Source organism: Harpia harpyja, chromosome Z, assembly GCF_026419915.1.
Source record: "Harpia harpyja isolate bHarHar1 chromosome Z, bHarHar1 primary haplotype, whole genome shotgun sequence".
Classification (NCBI taxonomy): Eukaryota; Metazoa; Chordata; class Aves; order Accipitriformes; family Accipitridae; genus Harpia; species Harpia harpyja.
In genome coordinates this window covers 112,701,697-112,720,846 of record NC_068969.1, presented here as the reverse complement: position 1 = coordinate 112,720,846, position 19,150 = coordinate 112,701,697, and the positions used below count along the sequence as shown (strand labels likewise).

At 45.4% G+C, this 19,150-nt stretch overlaps 1 protein-coding gene across 7 annotated transcripts; it reads left to right on the top strand.

Moving 5' to 3' along the window:
- Positions 1-2,655: 2,655 nt before the first annotated feature.
- HDHD2 (haloacid dehalogenase like hydrolase domain containing 2) lies at positions 2,656-18,943 on the top strand. Of its 7 annotated transcripts, none has more exons than XM_052776370.1 (8): positions 2,809-3,018; positions 3,537-3,654; positions 5,506-5,607; positions 8,262-8,470; positions 10,934-11,018; positions 15,758-15,974; positions 16,364-16,427; positions 17,440-18,943. In XM_052776370.1, the coding sequence occupies exons 2-8, from the start codon at positions 3,641-3,643 to the stop codon at positions 17,541-17,543; spliced, it is 795 nt and encodes a 264-aa protein (XP_052632330.1). In that variant the 5' UTR covers positions 2,809-3,018; positions 3,537-3,640; the 3' UTR covers positions 17,544-18,943. The 7 variants fall into 7 exon arrangements, with proteins under 7 accessions (XP_052632332.1, XP_052632333.1, XP_052632330.1 ...); XM_052776375.1 differs by having other exon boundaries at positions 5,502-5,607; XM_052776372.1 differs by lacking the exons at positions 2,809-3,018; positions 3,537-3,654 and adding an exon at positions 2,656-2,790 and having other exon boundaries at positions 5,502-5,607.
- Positions 18,944-19,150: the final 207 nt, after the last annotated feature.

Below are 19,150 nucleotides of genomic sequence, written 5' to 3'. Positions count from 1 at the left end.
TTACTGCTGCTTCTTCCCCCGCCCTCCGTCTTCCTCTGTTAAATTATCAGCTTACTGAAATTGAAACTGTGGGTATGATCTTGCAGTTCTGTCGCAGAGAATATTGCTAATTGCTTCGGTACAGATCTTGTCTCAATTAAGACTGCTGGGTTAGGTCGGATGTTACATAGCAAGCCTGAATTGAAAAAGGCTGACTCATTCTTTAGAAAAGTTAGAAGTCTTAGGTCTGTTCCTCTGCTAAAGTGTTTTAGCTTATTTTTGAAATGGGGAAGGCCAAAGGAAACCTGGTAGTTTCATTATTTTAAAACAGCTTAGTTTATCATCTCTTCTTCCGACATCTTGATGACTAAAGCATACGCTGTTATATACAAAGATAAATCTGTAAAATGTGTAAATTAATTTAATGATCTTCAATTGCAGTGTTTTGCAGAGTAGAGTATATCCAGGAGGAGAGTTTTGTGTTGTTTCCTTTTTCTAGTGCAAACTTGTAAATAAATTCTGAATTTCTAAGTTAAGCACTCTCTTTCGTAACTTGCTCTATATCGGTGTACGGTGGGAGTATTTCAAAACTCAGCTGCATCCTGTTCCAGATACCAGAGTTACTGTTCTTACATGAAATACTTTTTTCTCATCCCTGTGGCACTTGGAACTATCATCTCTTTGCTATGAAGCTGTATTTTGGTTTATGTAGCAAACCTAATGAGCCAGGGTAACGTTGGCCAGAGGCAGAATAGGATCATGCTAGCCTTTGAATTCTAGAGTAGGTAGATCTGTTATAAAGTATTTCTTTAGAATAATCTTTGTGTAATTCAGAGGTGATGAGGGTACAGTCTGGATTAGTTACTTTCATATATCTGTCTTTTGTGGAAACTGGACAGTGTGTATGTGGAACAGATAAAACACAGAAGGTGTGCAGGCCTTTTTTTGTAAAATTGTTGTAAAAAAGCAGTGGTAGGTGTTTCCATTGCTGATGCATTCGATTGGAATGCTGAATGGTTTCAAGCACAGCTTGCCTACCATTTCCTTTTCATATGTATTGACTGTTAAAACACTAGTTCTTACTAAGATAAGAGCCAGTACTAAAGATTACAACCAACAGATTTAAAAACAGGTGAAAAGTTATTTTTTCCCCATCTTCCTGTCCTTTCAGAAAGGCCAGAGTTTTCAAAGCATAGCTTAGAGCACGTGGGCAGATCATTTCAAAATCAATTAGGCACATACAGTAAAAAGGAGCAGCGGTTCTGTGCAGCAGGAATCCTGCATTTGAGGCAAAACTGGGACGCGTTTTACCTGGCAGATGCAAAATAGTGATTCAAAGTGGGGCAGCAGCTGAATATCAGGTCTCCCAGGTAATGAGCAGAGAAGAGGGTAAAAGGGTAGACAGCAGACAGGCAGAGAAAGGACTGCAGAGAGAGACAGCAGGGAAATAACTACACTGCCGCTGTCTCCTCGTGTGGCTTTGAGCAGTTCTGCTGTGAGCAAGTTCAAACAAGGCGAAGCACTTCAAGCCTGGCCAGGGCTTGGGTTCTTCAGTAACAGGGAACGTGCAAAAAAGTTTCCACTTGGCAAAGAGCTCCATGTACAAAGTAGCCTGGGCTCCAGTAGTCACTTCAAACCACAAAGAGCTTTATCACTCGTACCTGGCACAGAAATGACAATAACCAGAACATTTTACGGGTCAGGATGAGGACTGAGACTTTCCAGTGTAGAATAACTGGTTCTAGTAAGGGTTTGTAAACAGAAGATGCTTTCGTGGCAGTCGATTGTAGTGTGGCGGTACCAGTCATGGCTGGCTGTGTGGGGAAAATGAAGCTTGCGGGACACTTCACAGAGCTTTTAGTGCAAATACAGACAGGAATAAGGGATCGATTCTGTATAGCTGTACTGTTAAAGGTTTTGTTTTGAAGGGCATGGGGACAGGCGGAGGGAAAAGTAAGGCGGCGATGGGTTTGTACACGAATAAATGAATCTCAAACTCCGTTTAATTAGCTCTGACACGTCACCTTAGGTTGCACTGTTACGAATTCAGAATTGTACTATCTTATATACCTTGGATTTTTTGATGTACCATCACGATCTGAAACTGTGAATGTCGATCACACTTAATTCACTGACGTGCCCTCATTTCTCATGAAATCCTAACTGCAATAGCTTAAAACGCAACGGCCTCTAAGCACGTTTTCTGTACGTTGCCTCTCCTGCAGACAAGCATGGCCCGCTCCGCTGCCGCCACAGCTCGACCATGGTCTCCACAGGCTGGGGCTTGCTCCTGCCACAGGCGAAGCGCAGTCCTTACCGTTACACCCCTCCAACAGAGCGGCTGTAGCAAGCTGAGCCTCCAAACGTCCACCAACACCTCGCCGGCCGGCTTCAGCCGGGAAGCGCACAGAAGCCGTACCACCCCCAGATAACTAGGCCCGCTGGGGACCCCCCCAGCTCCTCCTTCACACCCCCCCAGCCTGCAGCTCCGGGCGGCAGAGCCGGCCTCAGCTCCCGCCGCTTCCCGCCTTTTCCTCTGAGGCGCCGCGCGCCCTCTGCCCCTCAGCGCCGCCGTGGCCCCCCCCCCCCCCCGCCCCGTCGCGGGCTGCCCGCCGCGCTGCCTGTCGGCGACTGCCGGAGCCCAGCCGCGGACACCGGCCCTTGAGGGCTGGGCGCCCGCCGCGGGTCCGCGGCTGCGGCGCCGGTGGTTAGGCGGGAACCGGCGCTCGGTCGGGCAGCCCCGGCTCTGCGAGGACCCCGCGGGGTGGGCCGAGGAGGCGGCGGGCAGTCCGGAGGGGCGGCTGGAGGCAGGTTAGTCTCGGGGAGGGTGCCACGGTCGCTACGCTGGCCTCCCCTCTCGTCCGAGTGCGCCCGCCCGACTTCTTCGGGCGCGAACGGGCGGGCGGTACCATCCGCGTCAGGGGAAAGGGGAGCCGGGCGAGCTCGGAGAGTCCCTCTCCAGAGAATGGACCGGCCCACCTGCCCGTTTTAAACTGGCGGAAAGAGGCCGTACCATTTCCTTGGCTGGGGGGTGTGGAGGTTAGTTGTATCGTCGTGCCCTTTCCAATATGGCGAGGAAGGGAAAGGCGTCCGTCCTCGAAGGCGTTGTGGGGCAGGGGACCGGCCCCGGGGCTCCCCAGCGAGCAGGGAGGCACTCGCTGCCCCCGGCTCCTCAGGGGGCAACGGCAGGCCCGCGGGGGAGGCCGTGTGGGCTCTCTGCGGAGCTGGGTGGGTGGCCCCGGAGCCCGCAGCCCCACTCCCCTCAGCGCGGCCTGGCCCGGGCCCGGGCCGCTCTGCTGCCTTGTCCTGGGGCTCGTCAGTGGCTTCAGGGGCTCCTGCCTCGCTGCCTGGCCTTCGGTGGGGCCCTGTGGGGTGGCCCTGCAGTGGGGTCTGGGGGAGGCTGGCCCTGCGTGGGCAGCGCCGGGCACCTTTGCCGTGGAGAGCAGCCCCTCCGTGGCTCCAACGCTTCTGTGCCATTACAAGCCTTCCCGTAAGGGGACAAGGCCTCTTTCCCCATAGGTTGCGAGCATCTTGTTGCGTCCCTGTACGGCATGTAGGTCCCTTAGACTGCCAAAGACCAGGTGGGAGTGGAACTGGATGGTCCCTCGTGTCCTGACCAGCCTGAATTATCGTATGGCTTCATCCTGTTGCTGTAGCTGTAATGCCAGCACGAAGGTGAGGTTCCCCTGATGTGTTGGGCTGCGATTATGAAAACTGAGGTACTGAAGCTTTTTAGGACTTTCTTGCTAGGCCATGAGCATTATACTTAAAATCAGCTGTGCTGAAAACTGGTTCTGCAAATAAGTTCCATACCAGCCCAATAAATACACTGTGAATAGGAGAACCAACAGAGACCTAGGGTAAAAGAGGAAGAAGAAAAAATCCCATTTCTGCTAACCTAGGTTATTCTGTCCCTGTCCTTAGCTGTGCTATCTATGTAGGCACAGTGCAATTGCTCTGCAGTCGTGAGTCTTTGGCTAGAGAATTTATATAATAGCACCTTCTTCAGTCCTCTTTTTAGTCTCTCGCAGCACTCAAAATTCCCTGTGCCTGAGGGAAGAGAGGTTTTTTTGTCATGGGAGATAAAGTGGAGTCATGCAAATTCCATTCTGTTCAGGCACTTTGTCTGCACTAAGTATTTTACTCAGAGAAGGTGTCTTAGAAACCTGGTGCCCTCTTTTCCCATGCAATTGATGAAGCTCCCTTAGGAGTTCTGTTATCAGCTTTGTATCCTAGACATTTAACCTTGGCCTGTGTAGGAAGAGACATACTATAAAATAAGCATTTTTATATTTTTTTCTTATTGCAGGGAACCCGCAGGAATAATGAAAGTGGAATCTCAAAGTTTTCTGTGTGTGTCTTGTACCCGAGACATCAAGTTCACATGATCTTGATCATTGATAAAACTGTCCTGATTGATAGAAAATTAAATTTATTAAGGCAGGTTCTAATCATGGTGTTGACTACTCTGCCTGTTTTTTAAAAGTATATACATGTTACTTGTTCTGCCTGTAATCAAACCAGCTCCAGAATAAAATCGTGATGACTTGCTAGTGATGACAGATCAGATAGTCATTATTGTCTAACAGAGAGGAGAAAAGCTTCCATATTGGATGTTTGCTAAGAAATAGCTCAGCAAACTTGCTTGTGGAGCAAAATACAGCACTTGCAGCACACTTAAGGAGAAGTACTAGTTTCTGAAGACAGCTTTTTAGCCAGATGACTTGCACATGACCTCACTGTTTTCTTCCCCAGTGCCTTTACCCTTTGAATGCTGGCTTCTATTTTGAGCTGAGTCTCATGTACCTGTTTGTGTGACACAGAAGCTTGCTGTAGAAAAACTGCTTGACTGTCTGCTTTGCAAGAGGAGGGAGTAACCCTTTGGGGTGCTGAATATCTGTGAGCCCTGAGAGCTTCCAGGCTAACAGTCTGCAAATTCATGCTGTCACACAGGTAGTCAACCACCGAATAGCCTAAAAGTTGGGGCATCTGAATTGTGTTGTGGGCTAGGTCACCCTAGATCTTGCTTACAAAAATAAAATTAACAATATCCACTTTTGCAGAGCATTTTGAGCTTTATAGTCAGAGCACTGTATCATCGCTTACTAGTATTATATTTATTTTTACTTGAACAGCGCCACTGGTGTCAATGGGACTTGCCGAAATGTGCTTGCTGAGGCCTTGAACCAGCAATACCAGACCTAATGATCCTCTTCTCAGCAGCCTTAGTTGTTTAGAGAATTTTTTGACGTGCACAAATAAAGGCACTTAAAAACCAAATAGCACCTGATTTCCATATATAGAGTCTTTGGGAAAATACCACCCCATCAATTATGTATTTTTTTTAAACACTGCCTTTTATTTCTCTGTCTAAAGGGGCCCATTTAATACTGCGAGTAATGTTCTGAGTAATACCGGGCTTGGCACAAATGAGGCGCTTAACTGAGTTCCTTATTTTTATTATCCATTGTCTGCTAACCAGTTTTTTGTTGTTTCATTTATTTGTCTTTTCCCTGGGGAAGGAAGGATGGCAGCTCGGCGTGCGCTGAAAACTGTCTTGGTGGATCTCAGCGGCACACTTCACATTGAAGACTCAGCTGTGCCAGGCGCGCAGGAAGCTCTTAAAAGGCAAGCTACCTTTTTCGATTTCCTCTGATAGGTTATATCAGCGCTGTTTGCACAAAGACTCTTCTTTAAGTAAATGGGCCTGAAGCTTCTGCCTTTTTATGCTGTTGTCAGTGAGCAAATATGTGGCCAAATTCTGCTTTTATTTATACCTGTATTAATACCAAGAGAAATCAGCAAAGGGCCTAGATACTGAAAAGTTGCCATGTATCACCTGAACCCCCCGCAGCTTTCCTAAGTTGCTCTCTTGGTCTTATCTAAGTCTTTTCTAGATAGAAGAAGACTTAATATTCAGAATGTTTCGGCTAATTCATATGGGATTGCAGCCTTAACCGAAGTGGAAAGTAGTTAAATTAATCTGAATTACCCCATGTACACCTAAGTCACTTCAGCTGAGCTGTTCCTCGGTGCTTTGTTTAACTACAGAACCCTGATTGTATGCCTGAGCCGTTAGGGCTGTGGTGAGCTAGAGTGGAATAACAGAAAGAATAGCTTGGCCTGGTGAGCAAGGCATCCTTTGCAGAGTTCTCATTTCATTTGGTCTTTCAGCCAAGGCTTTGCTTTATTATTTTTAAAGTTTCTTTCTGCTAGGTAAACAACCTCAATTGTTTTTTAGTTGGAGAAACATTTGATAATACAGCCCATCTTTTGTAGGAATTTCAACACATTATTAAGCAGGACAGTTAAGTATCTCTTTCTCTTCTGATGAAAGGGTTCCTAAAGAAACTGAGGCATAGTAAAATTACTTAATCTGGCCGAGTCAGTGGCAAAATAGGATACGCCACGCCAGGGATCTTTGTACTGTCTTATGACACTTTTCCTGGAGAAGACATCTTGCAATGGGTGAAGGAAAACACAAAGTGATGTATGCTATCGTGGTGAGGGAGGGAGGACACCTTAAGATGCTGGGACAGTAAGAATTAATCAGGGAGAGGAATAGGGTTGAATTAAGGATGAGAAGTTTTTACTGGAGTTGTATTGGCTGCTTAGATTTTTACAAAGCTAGGCTGTTGCTCAGAGGAAAAGTTCACAGAGGGATTAGGAAACTGCATTTCTTTTCACAAATAATTCTGTGGAAATAATTACCTCCTAAAGATGTAAAATTGCAAGGAAGTAAAAACTACTAAAGCATTGGGTACTCATTCATTACCTTTTAATTCACTGGACCATGTCTGCTTGGTGTTTCATGATGCAGGGAGAACTTGTGCCAGGTGAGAGTCAGTGTTCTCAAAAATCCGTATCTATATGAAGCGGTGATGCTGTTGAGATCTGTATCTGTCTGCTGCTCAGTATCTGTCCTTTCTGCTGCTCACGTCCAAACCCCCAGGCGTTAGACTGGACAGAAGAAATAGATTCTGTAGAATCAGAAGACAAACTGTTTTCTAAAGCCACTGATTGTCTTTTGTCTTCTCTTCTCCTTGATTCCTACTGAGCCGTGCTCATGCAGGCCCTGTCCTGGCTTTGGCAAGGGAGGGGGTTGGCGAAGGGATAAGGTGCAGAGAATCTGGTGCTGTTTGTCAGCTGCAACCTGCTGTCACAGGTATGGAGAGCAGGTGTCATTTCACTGCAAGGAACAGCCAGGTCTTTTTGCTTAGAGGTTTGAAAAAAATGTTTTCTTGTGCTCTTTTCTGCTAATCCATGTCATTGGCCTTCCTAAAGAGAAACTGAAATGATTGGCATGCAGCTTGCTTGGGGAACAAATAGATAGATTCCATTTTTAGGGTTACTTCTCAGTACTGAGGTCCATAGGAAAAAAAACCCCAAACATGAATTTTTATTTTATTAGCAACCAGGGGACTTTTTTACCAGTTCATACTTGTGAAGGGTCAGCATATCTGACAAACAAGAGAAAGAAGTGGCAGGTGCAAGCAAGTCTCCAGCGTTGACCAACTTTATCCTGATGTTCTCCATGCAGTCACAATGCCAGAGTTTGTTTCTATAGCAACAAACAGAGAAAGTGACGGTGGGGGAGTAATTAAAGGGAATGCCATTGAAATTGTCACTTAAAATTATTTGATTGTTTGGTAGCATGTACTGTCAGTGTAGGGCAATAATGTGGTTTTATGTGATATTGGTGTTCCTCAGTAAAGGGAGAAATGGCTGCAAAAGCTGACATAAAATTGCCACACAGGTAACACAGTCTCCTAGAGCATCCTGCATCTCTGAATGAGCCACAGCTGCTGTGAAATTCACCTGGCATGTGGAGTTCAATATATTAATTTAGCAACAAGGTTCTTTTGTTTATTTATTTTGGTTCAGGATGCTGTTGATCCAGAACACAGGGCTGGTTTATTATCTAGTTTGAATTAAAAGGCTTTTTAAACTAGTTGTTGTTGATCATAGATGTGTTTGCTACTACTGTGAAGATGGAGTTTGGAATCACCGTTTTCCTCCAGACTTTTCCTGGTAGAAGCAAAGCAGGGGAGACTTGGTCTTGTTCTGGTAGCTGTAATTCTTGCCATCTGTTGCATATTGTCCTCCAGTCCACAGAAGTTAAGAACCTCATGGTTCTTGTGTGGCACCAGTACTCTGGGATGTATACAGTCTTTTCATCTGCAGCCTTTAGACAAACGGTCTTTTTTCAGTCCCAAAGAGATGTTCGAGTGTGTAAATAGAAGGATGCTGTGGCCAATTTGCCTTTGCTCTTCATTCATCAGGCTGCGCAGCGCTCCGGTTACCATTCGATTTGTGACGAACACAACGAAGGAGTGCAAGAGAGACCTGCTGGAGAGGCTGACAAAACTGGGATTTGACATTGCAGAAAATGAGATCTTCACGTCTCTGACAGCAGCCAGAAATCTTCTGGAGCAAAAGCAGGTGCGGCCTCTCCTGCTGGTGGATGATAAGGCCCTGCCTGATTTCACAGGTGAGGTGGTCAGAAAACAGCATGGGGGATGTTACTGAACATCTAAGGAAACATAGTGCTCTCTGTTTTGTAGAATGACAATCATATATATACCACTAGCCATGATGAAACCTGAGATGTGGAACTCTCCAGAGTCATAAAGGTCCTTTCTTCTTTTTAAATTAACATTCAACAGTCTGAAGTCGTAGCTTCTTGAGGAGTAGTGGAAATAGCAGCCAGAGCCTTCAAATAGTCAGCAATTTGGGTAAAACTCAATACTTTTTATTAATTTCCAGTGTAAAAAAAAAAAAAAAAAATAATACTTCTCACTAGATCATTGGAGATTTATTGCACTTACCAGTGCTGATTTGTTTTATAGCAAGGTTGTGTCAACTTGTTGGAAATCAGGTTTCCCTCAGCTATTGCACAGAGGTTTTGCTTGTGAAGAGCTGAAAAGCCAGTGTGTAGGCGCACGCAGGAGGCTATTTTCCCTTAATAGATGATTATTAAATGTAAAATCTCCAGGTAGTTATTGTTACTTATCTTGTATTGAACATCTAGGTCTCACTCCATGTACTTTGATACCTTAATTGGTGACAGAAGGTTCATCACCCTGACTTCTCTAGATTGTCATCTCTAAAGACCTGGTTAAAGCTTGCTTTACTTTCGGATGTTCCCATTCCCTCCCTTGACAGTAAGAGGGGTAGAAGATGATAAATTCTAACTTGGACATGTCTGGCAGGTGCCTGAAGCTAGGACAGTTAGTCCTTGACTTAACCACATCATTGTTTTAACAGTAGTGAAGATACCCATGTTTTTAACATACTCAGAGTTGAAAACCATATATTGCATATTCAGTCTTTCATTTAAAGGCAGCAAAAATGTGGATGGCTTGCCACTGCTCCCTGTCCCTTGCCTTATGAACTGAAATCCTTGTGGCTGTGTAATTTAAGTAGGTTCTAATCTTGCTGGGAGCTAGACATTTCCTGTTAAATTTTAGTGCTATAGTCTAGTCAGTAATCTTCAGAAAGATAAGTGTACAGGAGAAAAGCCTCTGTGGCCTCTGAGAGCAATGAAACCTGATAATCTGTTCTGCCTAACATCGGATCCAGAGAAATATGCCCCCAGCAATATTCTGTATTTGTGTTCTTGGGAAGGCTTTCTTGGGTCGGAAGCAGCAGAGACAGCAGCTATTTCACTGAAGGCATTTAAATCAGCTTAATCTCCATGTATTTGGGATCTTTCCATCAGTTTTACAGTAGCGGATGCTAATTTTGTAAAAGATGGCAAAGAGAGATATCAGCAGAGTACATTGGTGGCATTATTTGTGATTGTTCTGTTTCTTTTTGCTGTGAGCGGTTTGGCTCGCATTCTGTCAGTGCTGCTCTTGAAACATTTAAGTACAATGGAGAATGCTTTAAATTCCTCTTAATGGCTGCTATTGAACTATTCTTGGCTCATCTCTCTATAAAGTTGGTCACAGATGGATGAATGTAATCCATTCTTGGTTAAAGGACCCAGATGCCTTTGGGTGGTTTCACAAATCCACATGGCATCTCTGAGTGTACGTTTTGCTGTCTGAGCTAACTGAAGGACACGTGGCAGGAGACATCAGCCAGCAGGCTGCGATGACACTCTCTGGAGACCCAGGAGCTCTAGTTGTCCCAGTAAAGGTGTAGAGGATATGCTGTGTGAAGGCAGAAAAAAACCCCAGCAAGTGCAGGATGCAGCTGGTAACTTAACCTGTCGTAAATAAAACTCTCTGGTACTCGTGTTTCTCCTGTAGATGCTACTCTGCTTCAGTTGCTGGTTCTGTTCAGAGGTGGCACTGCCATGTAAAAACAGCCATGCTCCTCCAGAGCAGTGCAGGACAAAGGAGGTGCAAGCTGTTCTCGAGGGGACTAATCCACGTTAAAAAACAAAAAGACCTTCCAGAAGAGCCAAAACTAATCTAGTGTAACAGCTTCTAGGTCATGCTGCAATACCATCTTTGCCGTCATAACTAGACTGATACGTAGAACAACAGTCAAGCTTTATACCCTAAGTGGAGTTTTCTGTGACTAGGGGGAATAGAAAAACTGGATGGAATTCACTAATCTTCCTGCTTTACTGTCTTACAAAGTAGATAAATATATGTAGGATGGGATTCTCAGATAACAGAAAGTCATTCAGTTAAAAAAGTGATTTGTGTGGTCTGCTGCATTTCAGTGGAGGCAGTGAGAGAATCACTGTTCAACAGTCGCTATTAAGGCTATCCAGCTGCAGAGTTGTGTTCGTCATGAAGGATAGCAGAGTCTGGATAGAACACCACCTTTTCCACAGACGCTTTCCTCATTTCTAAAAGACATAAAACTAGCCTACATGATGTGTCTGTGTCAGAAAATGCTCGTTTTTGCTGTAAAGTGATTCATTGCATTTGTTGACTGTGTACTGCTAAGTATGAAGAAAATTCTGTTCGCTCAGAGTCATGTTTTGATTTTCCAGGGATAGCCACTGATGACCCCAATGCAGTGGTGGTAGGACTGGCTCCTGAGCACTTTCACTATGAGATGATGAACAGAGCGTTTCGGTAAGTCAGCCCCTCGTGGCTTTTTGAGTGGCGGCTGTCTTGTGCTGGGCTCTGTACCTCCACATGTGTGAGGAAATCCTTCTCGTATGGGGAAAAGAGGGTGGTAGCAATGTCACGGTTATGTAGCGTGATTATGGTGTCTTCCTCCGTGTCTGAGAGCACGCCACTAACCTTGGTGGGTTTGGGGCCTTAACCATGAACTTCAGGCAGTCCAGCCCTGGTTTTCATAGCTTTCAGTCTGTAAGTAAACTACAGAAGTACAGTCACGGTTGTCATTGAGGTGAAAAAGTTAGCAATGCTTCAAAAGGAATACACAAAACCAAGGATGTTGGGAAGTATTTGGGAGACGGCTTCTATGTTCAAACCTCAGCCTTTGGAGCTCAAATATTATAGGGAAGGAAATCCAGTATTTAGGGCAGATTATTCCTTACCTTCCTAGTGCAGGATTTCTAGCAATATCTTCTGAAGCATTTTGTGTTCAGGAGTACCCAGCACAATATGCTGGGCTAGATGAACTATGGATCTGATCCGGTCTGTCTTATTTCTAAAGCTCTTTGGTTTGTGTGTTGATTAAGGGGTAAATCAGATAAAATTTATCTGTGACTGTACATGAGTGAGGATGCAATAGTATGTGCAGAGGTGCACAGCCATACGTCCTTCTCTTTAGTTCTAGCTCAGCACAGCATTCTTGATTTTAACTTGAGCTTCGAAGACTTGAACACGGGCCTGTTGCTGAGTTCAGCCCCAGTGATGTGCCTTTTGTCTGTTGTGAAACGCGCAGACAAGGGTCATCTGAACATGCCCCTTACCCTGCACCCCAGCAGAGCCTGCCATGCCTCCCTTTCATTCACTGGGAGCTCTCTGAGCCCGCTGTCCTTCTGCAGCGGTTTGGGGCGAGCTGGTCGGCCTGGCCTTGTAACGGAGGAGGAGAACCCACTCCCAGCTGCGGGAGTGCTAACCCCCATGGGCAGCTGGTAACTGACTTTAGTGCTGTCTCAGAGCCAAAGAGGACATCTCGTCACACGCTGGGTAACTCCATGCCGTGCTACGATACGTGCAATCAGTCCTTTCCACTCTTTGCTCACGGGGTGATGGCTAGCACACAATTTTTCACCTTGGAATTTGAAAAAAACCTGATCTCAAACCCCTTAATCTGTCTTTATGACCACTAAATCTGAAGAGGGAGTATCAATTACTGCTCACCAGTGTCTTACGGAGGCTCCTTGGAGTAGGAAGCCAACGCTGTCCTTATCTGCATGCCAATTCTGTGTCATAAGAACATGTATTGACCCAAACTGATTCTTGGGCAGCGTCATTAGTGCATGTTGCCAATGATGGCATTGATTTTAGAGTTTTACAGCGCACTCATGAGTGGACTCTAATTTCACAACTGCGTGAACTTAAACCATCATGTATTCCAGTGCTTACATCATTTTATTTATTGATATTTCTGTCACGAATGTATTAGCTGTTGAATGATAGTTGTTAGCTGCCTCGGGCTGGAGACTGGAACACTTGCAGCAAGAAACCAGTCATCACATTCAGAGTCCCTGAGGGCCCCAGGCTTCCCCAGGCCAGCACACATAGGAAAGCCTGCAGAACTGGCCCTGTGGAGGTGGGTGAGGTTGTCCCAGGCTGGATTTGGGCTTTTTGCGCTAAACACAGAATTGGACGCTAGCTCTGGTGATGGAGGGAAGGTGCTGAAGGCCAAATCCAGTCCCTTGCAGCGGGGGCGGCATGGCCTTGCTGCCCAAGAGAGATGCATTCAGGGGGTAGCATGGAGCCCGTGCTGCCTGAGCATCCTGTATCCAGGGCTGTCTGGGTGGTGCAGCTGAGTATTGAGCCAAGTCCTTCAGATCACCTTGCCTTGTGCAGATGCATTTCCAGCTGCTCGGCTGACTTGTCTGCCTGGAGGAAGATTTCATTCATCCTCTGTGAATCTGTCCTGGATTTGCCCGGTCTTTTCCTGGTCCTGTGTTTCAGGCTGGGCAGAGGCCCTAGGATGGGCTCTGTCTGATCTTTAACATCTCACTGACTTGTTCTGGGTTTTTCCCCCAGCCCTCTATTGAGGGTAAATTGTTTTGCTGGTGTCAGTTTTGTTTGGTCTAACGGAAATTCTAACTATTGGCCGCATTTTCTTCTTCTCAAGCCTTGTGCCGTGTCCGTGTTCCTTGTCCTTTACTGCTCAGATGATTAAGTCACTTGGGATTTGCATTGCTCGTAGCAAAACTTTAAGGTGAATCTGATTAAATGCAGGTATCTGCAGTGCCGATGCCTGTATCTGAGCTGGTGACCTGGGCTCCTGAGGGAGAGAGGAGGTGCCTGTGAGGCATCGTTCATTTGTCCCCTAGTGGTGCTTAAAATAGGACAGTTGAACTGTGCCCTAGAAGTGCTTTTTCCTCTCCACTGACTGTGAAGAGCCCAGGCTGACTAATTATCTGGTAGGCAACTACTCGGTTGATATCCAACATTAGGTTAGGTAAATCTAACCCAATATGAGTCCCAAAACGAGATACACAGAGTAAGGCCGTTCTCTAGGCACCATTTGAAGTGACTGAGACTAAATTTCTTTTTGTATACATGGGATTTTGATGGTGCATTTAAAGGAATTCTCTCAGGTGAGATCTTTCCTGCAAACTGCTGAATGTAAGTGGTTGTGGTGCTGCTGTCAAATTAAATTTCTCTGTATCCTAGAGGCATCCTCCCATCGTGAACATATCTGGCTGCTCACAGATACACATGCCAGCTCTCTTCTTGTTGAGCTTGCTTTGGAAGGCATTGATTTCACTAGAAGCGTTTTGTGATAATTAAGTGAAATGAAATATTATCATTTATGTACTGCTCAGAGTACCCAGGCTGCTCTGCAAACATGTGGGAAGGAGGAGACGTCCTCGAAGGAGCATACAACTCACCTAGGCCAGCCTCTTTGAGCAGAGCCACAGCAGAGCTCCAGAAAGGCAGTGAAGGGGCAAAGCAAGATTTTTGTTTGTTTTCTTAAAGGCGTTTTTTTTGGTAAATCAGGCAGGGTTAAGAGGAATAGAAATCCTCCTTTCTGCCCTGAAGATAACGGCCAATGTTTCTCCTCTATCCCCCAGCTTTGCTAGACTAGAGTCGCTTCGGTACCTGCAGAAGGTGCTGTAAAATCGAATGGGAAGTGTTTGGCAGTCATTACCTCAACTTCTATAGATACTGTCTGGAGGGCTTTTGTTGCACTGAAACTGAGGCTGGGGAGGGGGAGGACTGCAATAAAGTTGCTGTGCTTGGTAGCACCGAGAGGATTCCTGTAGCGCAGCAGCTACACAGGCTTCCCTTTGCTGCAGGACAGGTAGCTGATGTGTCTGCTGTAAGGAAAAGCTACCAGGCAGGTAACAGAAATGGAAGAATCAAAGATTAGGTCCAGATTCTGTGAAAGCGAGCCCTCTTAGACTCCCGTTTATTACTTTGCTGTCATGGGTCCGCTGTTCAGGCACTGTGTGCGCTAACGAGACACGCTCGCTGCCACAAGGGTTTTACAAGGCGAGCGTTAGACAGGAGCCCTCAAGCAGACCTGAAGTGAATCGACAGGGGTGACAGGGTAGCAAGGCTAAGGAGGCGCTGACTGAGGTTGGTGGATTAACAGCAGTTTCTTAATTACTTCTTCCCTTCCATTTTTCCACCCGCTCCAGACAATCCCATGTTCTGTGCAGGTTTTTAACAGGTAGGTCGGCTGGCAGGCGGAGATGCTGTCTGTGGAACCCCAAGGAGGGGCAGAAATGGGCCCGTGGAAGGTGGGAGGATCTCAGCTGTTGGCAGGGAGCAGTTCCCAGTCTGTCCGACCACCGCTGCACTCACTTCCCAGGTGCTGTGCCCAGCCAAGACCCTCCCAGAATGCTGCCATACCGAGCATTATGACCCTTGTTCTGTGGCCCTTTTATTGTGCTCAGAAGTGTTTGGAATCTGGTGACTTGTTGCTTTGAACTATCTGGAATTTTTGGTTCCCAACAGCGAGGAGCCCAAATCCAGCTTTGTTTCTAAAAGGCTCAGTAATAGCGCTGTTAACTGGGGAATTCGGTGGGACGTGAATGCGCCTAATATCTTTGTGCCTTTTCGTGTAACTTGTTACTGTAATTCCTCCAATGCTAAAATATAAAGTTAAGGTAAAATGATTCACCTTCTGCTTGGGACTCACCTGAACACCCGTCTCTGATGGATACACATAGCTGTTCGGCTGTTACAGGTGACGCCAACAGCCCCAAGAACTGCTGGGCTGCAGATTTCCTGGCAGCAGCAGCCTGAAAGCACTGCTGTGTTCTCAGTCCAGGCAAGGAGATTAAGGCTGTGGCCATCAAACTGCTACCTCCAGCCACTACCCGTGGTTAATGTATTTTAAAATATTTGCGTGGGGAAATCAGATGGGTTCTAATGTTAGGATGTTTGCCTTAGTGAAAAGTGAGGCTGCTGAGAGTAATGGACCTAAGTGCATGAGAGAGAGAGAGACAGGATTTAAAAATAGTTACCTGTTAAAATCCTCAAGATAATAAATTCTTTATTTGGGGGATTTGTTTTATTAGCTTTTTCTGGGGAAGAGAAAGGAAGGAACTTTATTTAACTCTCCAAATGAATGCTAGCTTGCATTATAATTTGGGGCTTCATGAGAGTCAGTGTCATCAACTTAAATGAAAGCCAGTTCAGGCCTTCAGCTGCAAATATTGGGGTTTTTAAATGTAATTTTTGTACTTCCTTCTTCCTTCATTCTTTAGGTTGATTTTGGATGGGGCTCCTCTTATAGCTATACATAAAGCCAGATACTTCAAGAAGAAAGATGGCTTGGCTCTGGGACCCGGACCTTTTGTAGCTGGGCTGGAATACGCGACAGACACCAAAGCGACAGTGGTGGGGAAGCCGGAGAAAACCTTCTTCTTAGAAGCTCTGCGGGGGACTGGCTGTGCCCCGGAGGAGGCCGTCATGATTGGTGACGTACGTGGGGACCAAATACCTTATCACCTGCCCATTAACGTAGTGCTTATCTCCACCGCGTGTGGTGCCTCCCAAGTGCCACGAACTTGATCTTTCTGAAAGTGCTGGGATTAAACGAGGGGTGAAAATCGAACCAGCAAAACTGGCAGGATTTAGTGTGTAGTCCATGGGGTTAGTCCTCTTACTTCAGTTGCTGTTCGGTCAGGCAAAAAGCACGTAGTAAATCATTCCTGTGACAGTTTGTCTAATAGGCAGCTAAACGATTTGGCTCCGTGTAGCTGCTTTTAAGTGGCTGGTTAGTGATGTGCAAAGCAGAGAATGTCATGAAAAAACTTGTTAACAAATAGTGTCTGTGACCACTAACCAGTGGATCTCCTGTTCTGCCCTAGGACTGCAGGGATGATGTTGGTGGCGCCCAGAACGCGGGCATGCATGGGATTTTGGTGAGGACTGGTAAGTACTCGATGGAGCGGTCATTTCGGGAGACAGTGGTGCATTCAGTGATGTGGTACTGGCAGACCCCGTGCCCGAAGCGAAGGTACGCTCTGAGCCCTGGTGCTTTGTAGAGGCCTGCCGTTCCTGCGGTTTGTTACACCGAGGGGCTGCTGGGAGACCCTGAGTCCATCGCCCCGTGCATTTTGGGGTGAATGCAGCAGATCAGATACATTTCCTCGGCTGCAGCGTGGCAGCCTGGCAAGCAGTAGACTGTGATTAAGTCTGGATAGGCTGTTACATTCAATGTTTCGACAACCGGGATAGAGCACAGTCCCAGAACTGATAGCAGGATGATATAAAGTAATAGATGGGGGTGGCTGATCTTGTAGGTGTGAATTTTTTGCTCTAATGACTCTAAAATCCTGAGCACTAATCAAAGAACAGAGAGAACTGTTACTGTGACATCTTTGATTGCCAAAATCAGTCACAGCAATGTAACCTCTGATCATTCAGGAACTCTGGTGATATTCCCTAGTAATTACACTGGTAATTATAAAAGTCATTTTGCTTCAGACAAAAGTGGAACCTTAGGGGACTGACAGGTATTATCAATGTTACTGATGGCACCATGGACTGGGTAAGGTCTTTCTGAGGTGGCAGCTGCTCGCACCACACAGTCCATGTTGAAAATGAAAGCAAGTAATCGTACTCTTCCTCATAAAAGCCCAAAGGGAAGATGATAACATTATTATTTCAAGAACCTACAACACAAATATCTGAATAGTCAGTGAGTGAGTAGTGTGTAGGTAACACTAATTTTGAACCAGAGCTGCTCTTGGAGGAATCTGCAGTAAGGCTCAGTGTTTGTTTAGGGAAGACTTGGGGGATGTTTGTTGCAGGAGAACCTCAGCTGAGCGGTTCTCCTACTGTGTCTGGTTGTTACTGATCCGAGGAGGGACTGGAATTTTCAGGGGAAAAAAGGATACTCAAAGGAGCTTGGTAAATACATCTTTTTGTGAATCTGTTACAGGTAAATATCGACCAGCGGATGAAGACAAAATCAATCCGGCTCCTTACTTAACCTGTGAGAATTTCCCAGAGGCAGTGGAACATATCCTAGAGCGTCTGCTATGAGAAAGGGAATAGTTAGTTTGAAGAAACATCGGTCTGGCATCATTTCCTTTCCTCTTGCTTCAAAAATTAAGGTCACAGGATCAGTGCATGCATTGCATCAGAAACCTAGCCGTGAGCTCCTTCCACTCGAGTTGTGAAAGGGCAGAGGATGAGTGTGGGCCCTGGAAAAGCCCCTTTCCTGTAGTAGTTTCACGAGGACGTGATGAGGGACGGCGGACACCCAGCAGGTGAGACAGAAAGGCTACAACCAACACAGCTGCCTTCCTGAACAACGTAGGGAATGTGGCAGAGAGTTCTGTTTATTTTCAGTTTTCAAGAAATAACTGATGCAAAGCCCTGTCTGGAAAGTGTCACATTCTTCTGCTGAATAAGCTAAACTGAAAAAACCCACTGGAAATACTCAAGTAAATAAAGCTCAAAGACTAACGACAGAGCCTTAGTCAGCCTGTAGTGATTTCACTGAGTATGCCTCTGCTCTGCTGTAATTTAAAGGTAGACATTATGCACATTTAGAAGTGACTTTTAAATTAAAATATCACCATTGTTTAATAATAACTACTGTTGATATCTTTCCTCTCATTAGAACAGATCCTGGTTTTGTTTTTCAAATTTTACATAAAATTAAAACTGTCAGCATTTTACAGATGTTTTAATTAGATGCTGTTATTAAAAAGAATGGTACAGAAACAAAAATCTGGTATTAAAAGCCTTAGAGACTGTGAATTTTTAAAATTAGACTTCAGCAGGGTCCTATTAATGCTACAGTTGCAAAATTTCACTATTGTTGGGGGTTTTTTTGTTTCTTTTTAATGTTATGGAAAAAATCCCTTACAAGCCATGGGGACAGATTCCAGTTTTTACACAGTTGGTTAGTAGAGCTGTAAAATGAAATTTAATTCTGTAGTATGCAGTGCTTTTCCTATGTGCTAAATCCCCCAATATGAACCAACTTTGTAATGATGGTAAATAGCTTTTCTGGTCCATTTGCAAACTGTAATAATCAAAGTCCTTTACAGTTGTTTTACAGTGCTCCTGAGTGTTAAATTATTAGATTGTAATTACACATTACTGGAGTAGTGACCTTATTGAAAATACAGTTTTGTGTTAATGAGCCATGCTCGTTCTTGTTAAGAAAAATCATTGTGATGAACAGATGGGAAGCTCTCCTTACATGAAAGAGCATCTATCTGCAGTCTCACTTGGTGGGTGGTTGCCTACATTCAGATTTAATCACTGTCCGAGACGGAATGTGTGGACAGAGTAGACTTTGCAGTAGAAACACAGTAGGAACAGTAAAACCCCCAGGAACAAAAGCTGTCTTTAGATACTGTTTGTGTGCCCTCATAAATTATAACCTACAGTTTTGAATAAATTCACACATCTAGTGTTCATGCCAACAATTCTGAACTCGTGTTGTTTTCTGCTTGGAGTACATCAGGGAGGGCTTTGGCCCATAGTCAGAATCAGGTTCAGGAGGCAAGAGATCTATTGGCAAAATCCCGTGAAGATATTTCCCGTAAAGGCTTCTGACAACGTGACTGTTGCTGGAAGAAAAAGAGACTGTTGGTGCTTCAGAAGTCCTGGAACGTGCTGGAAAGCATGCAAGA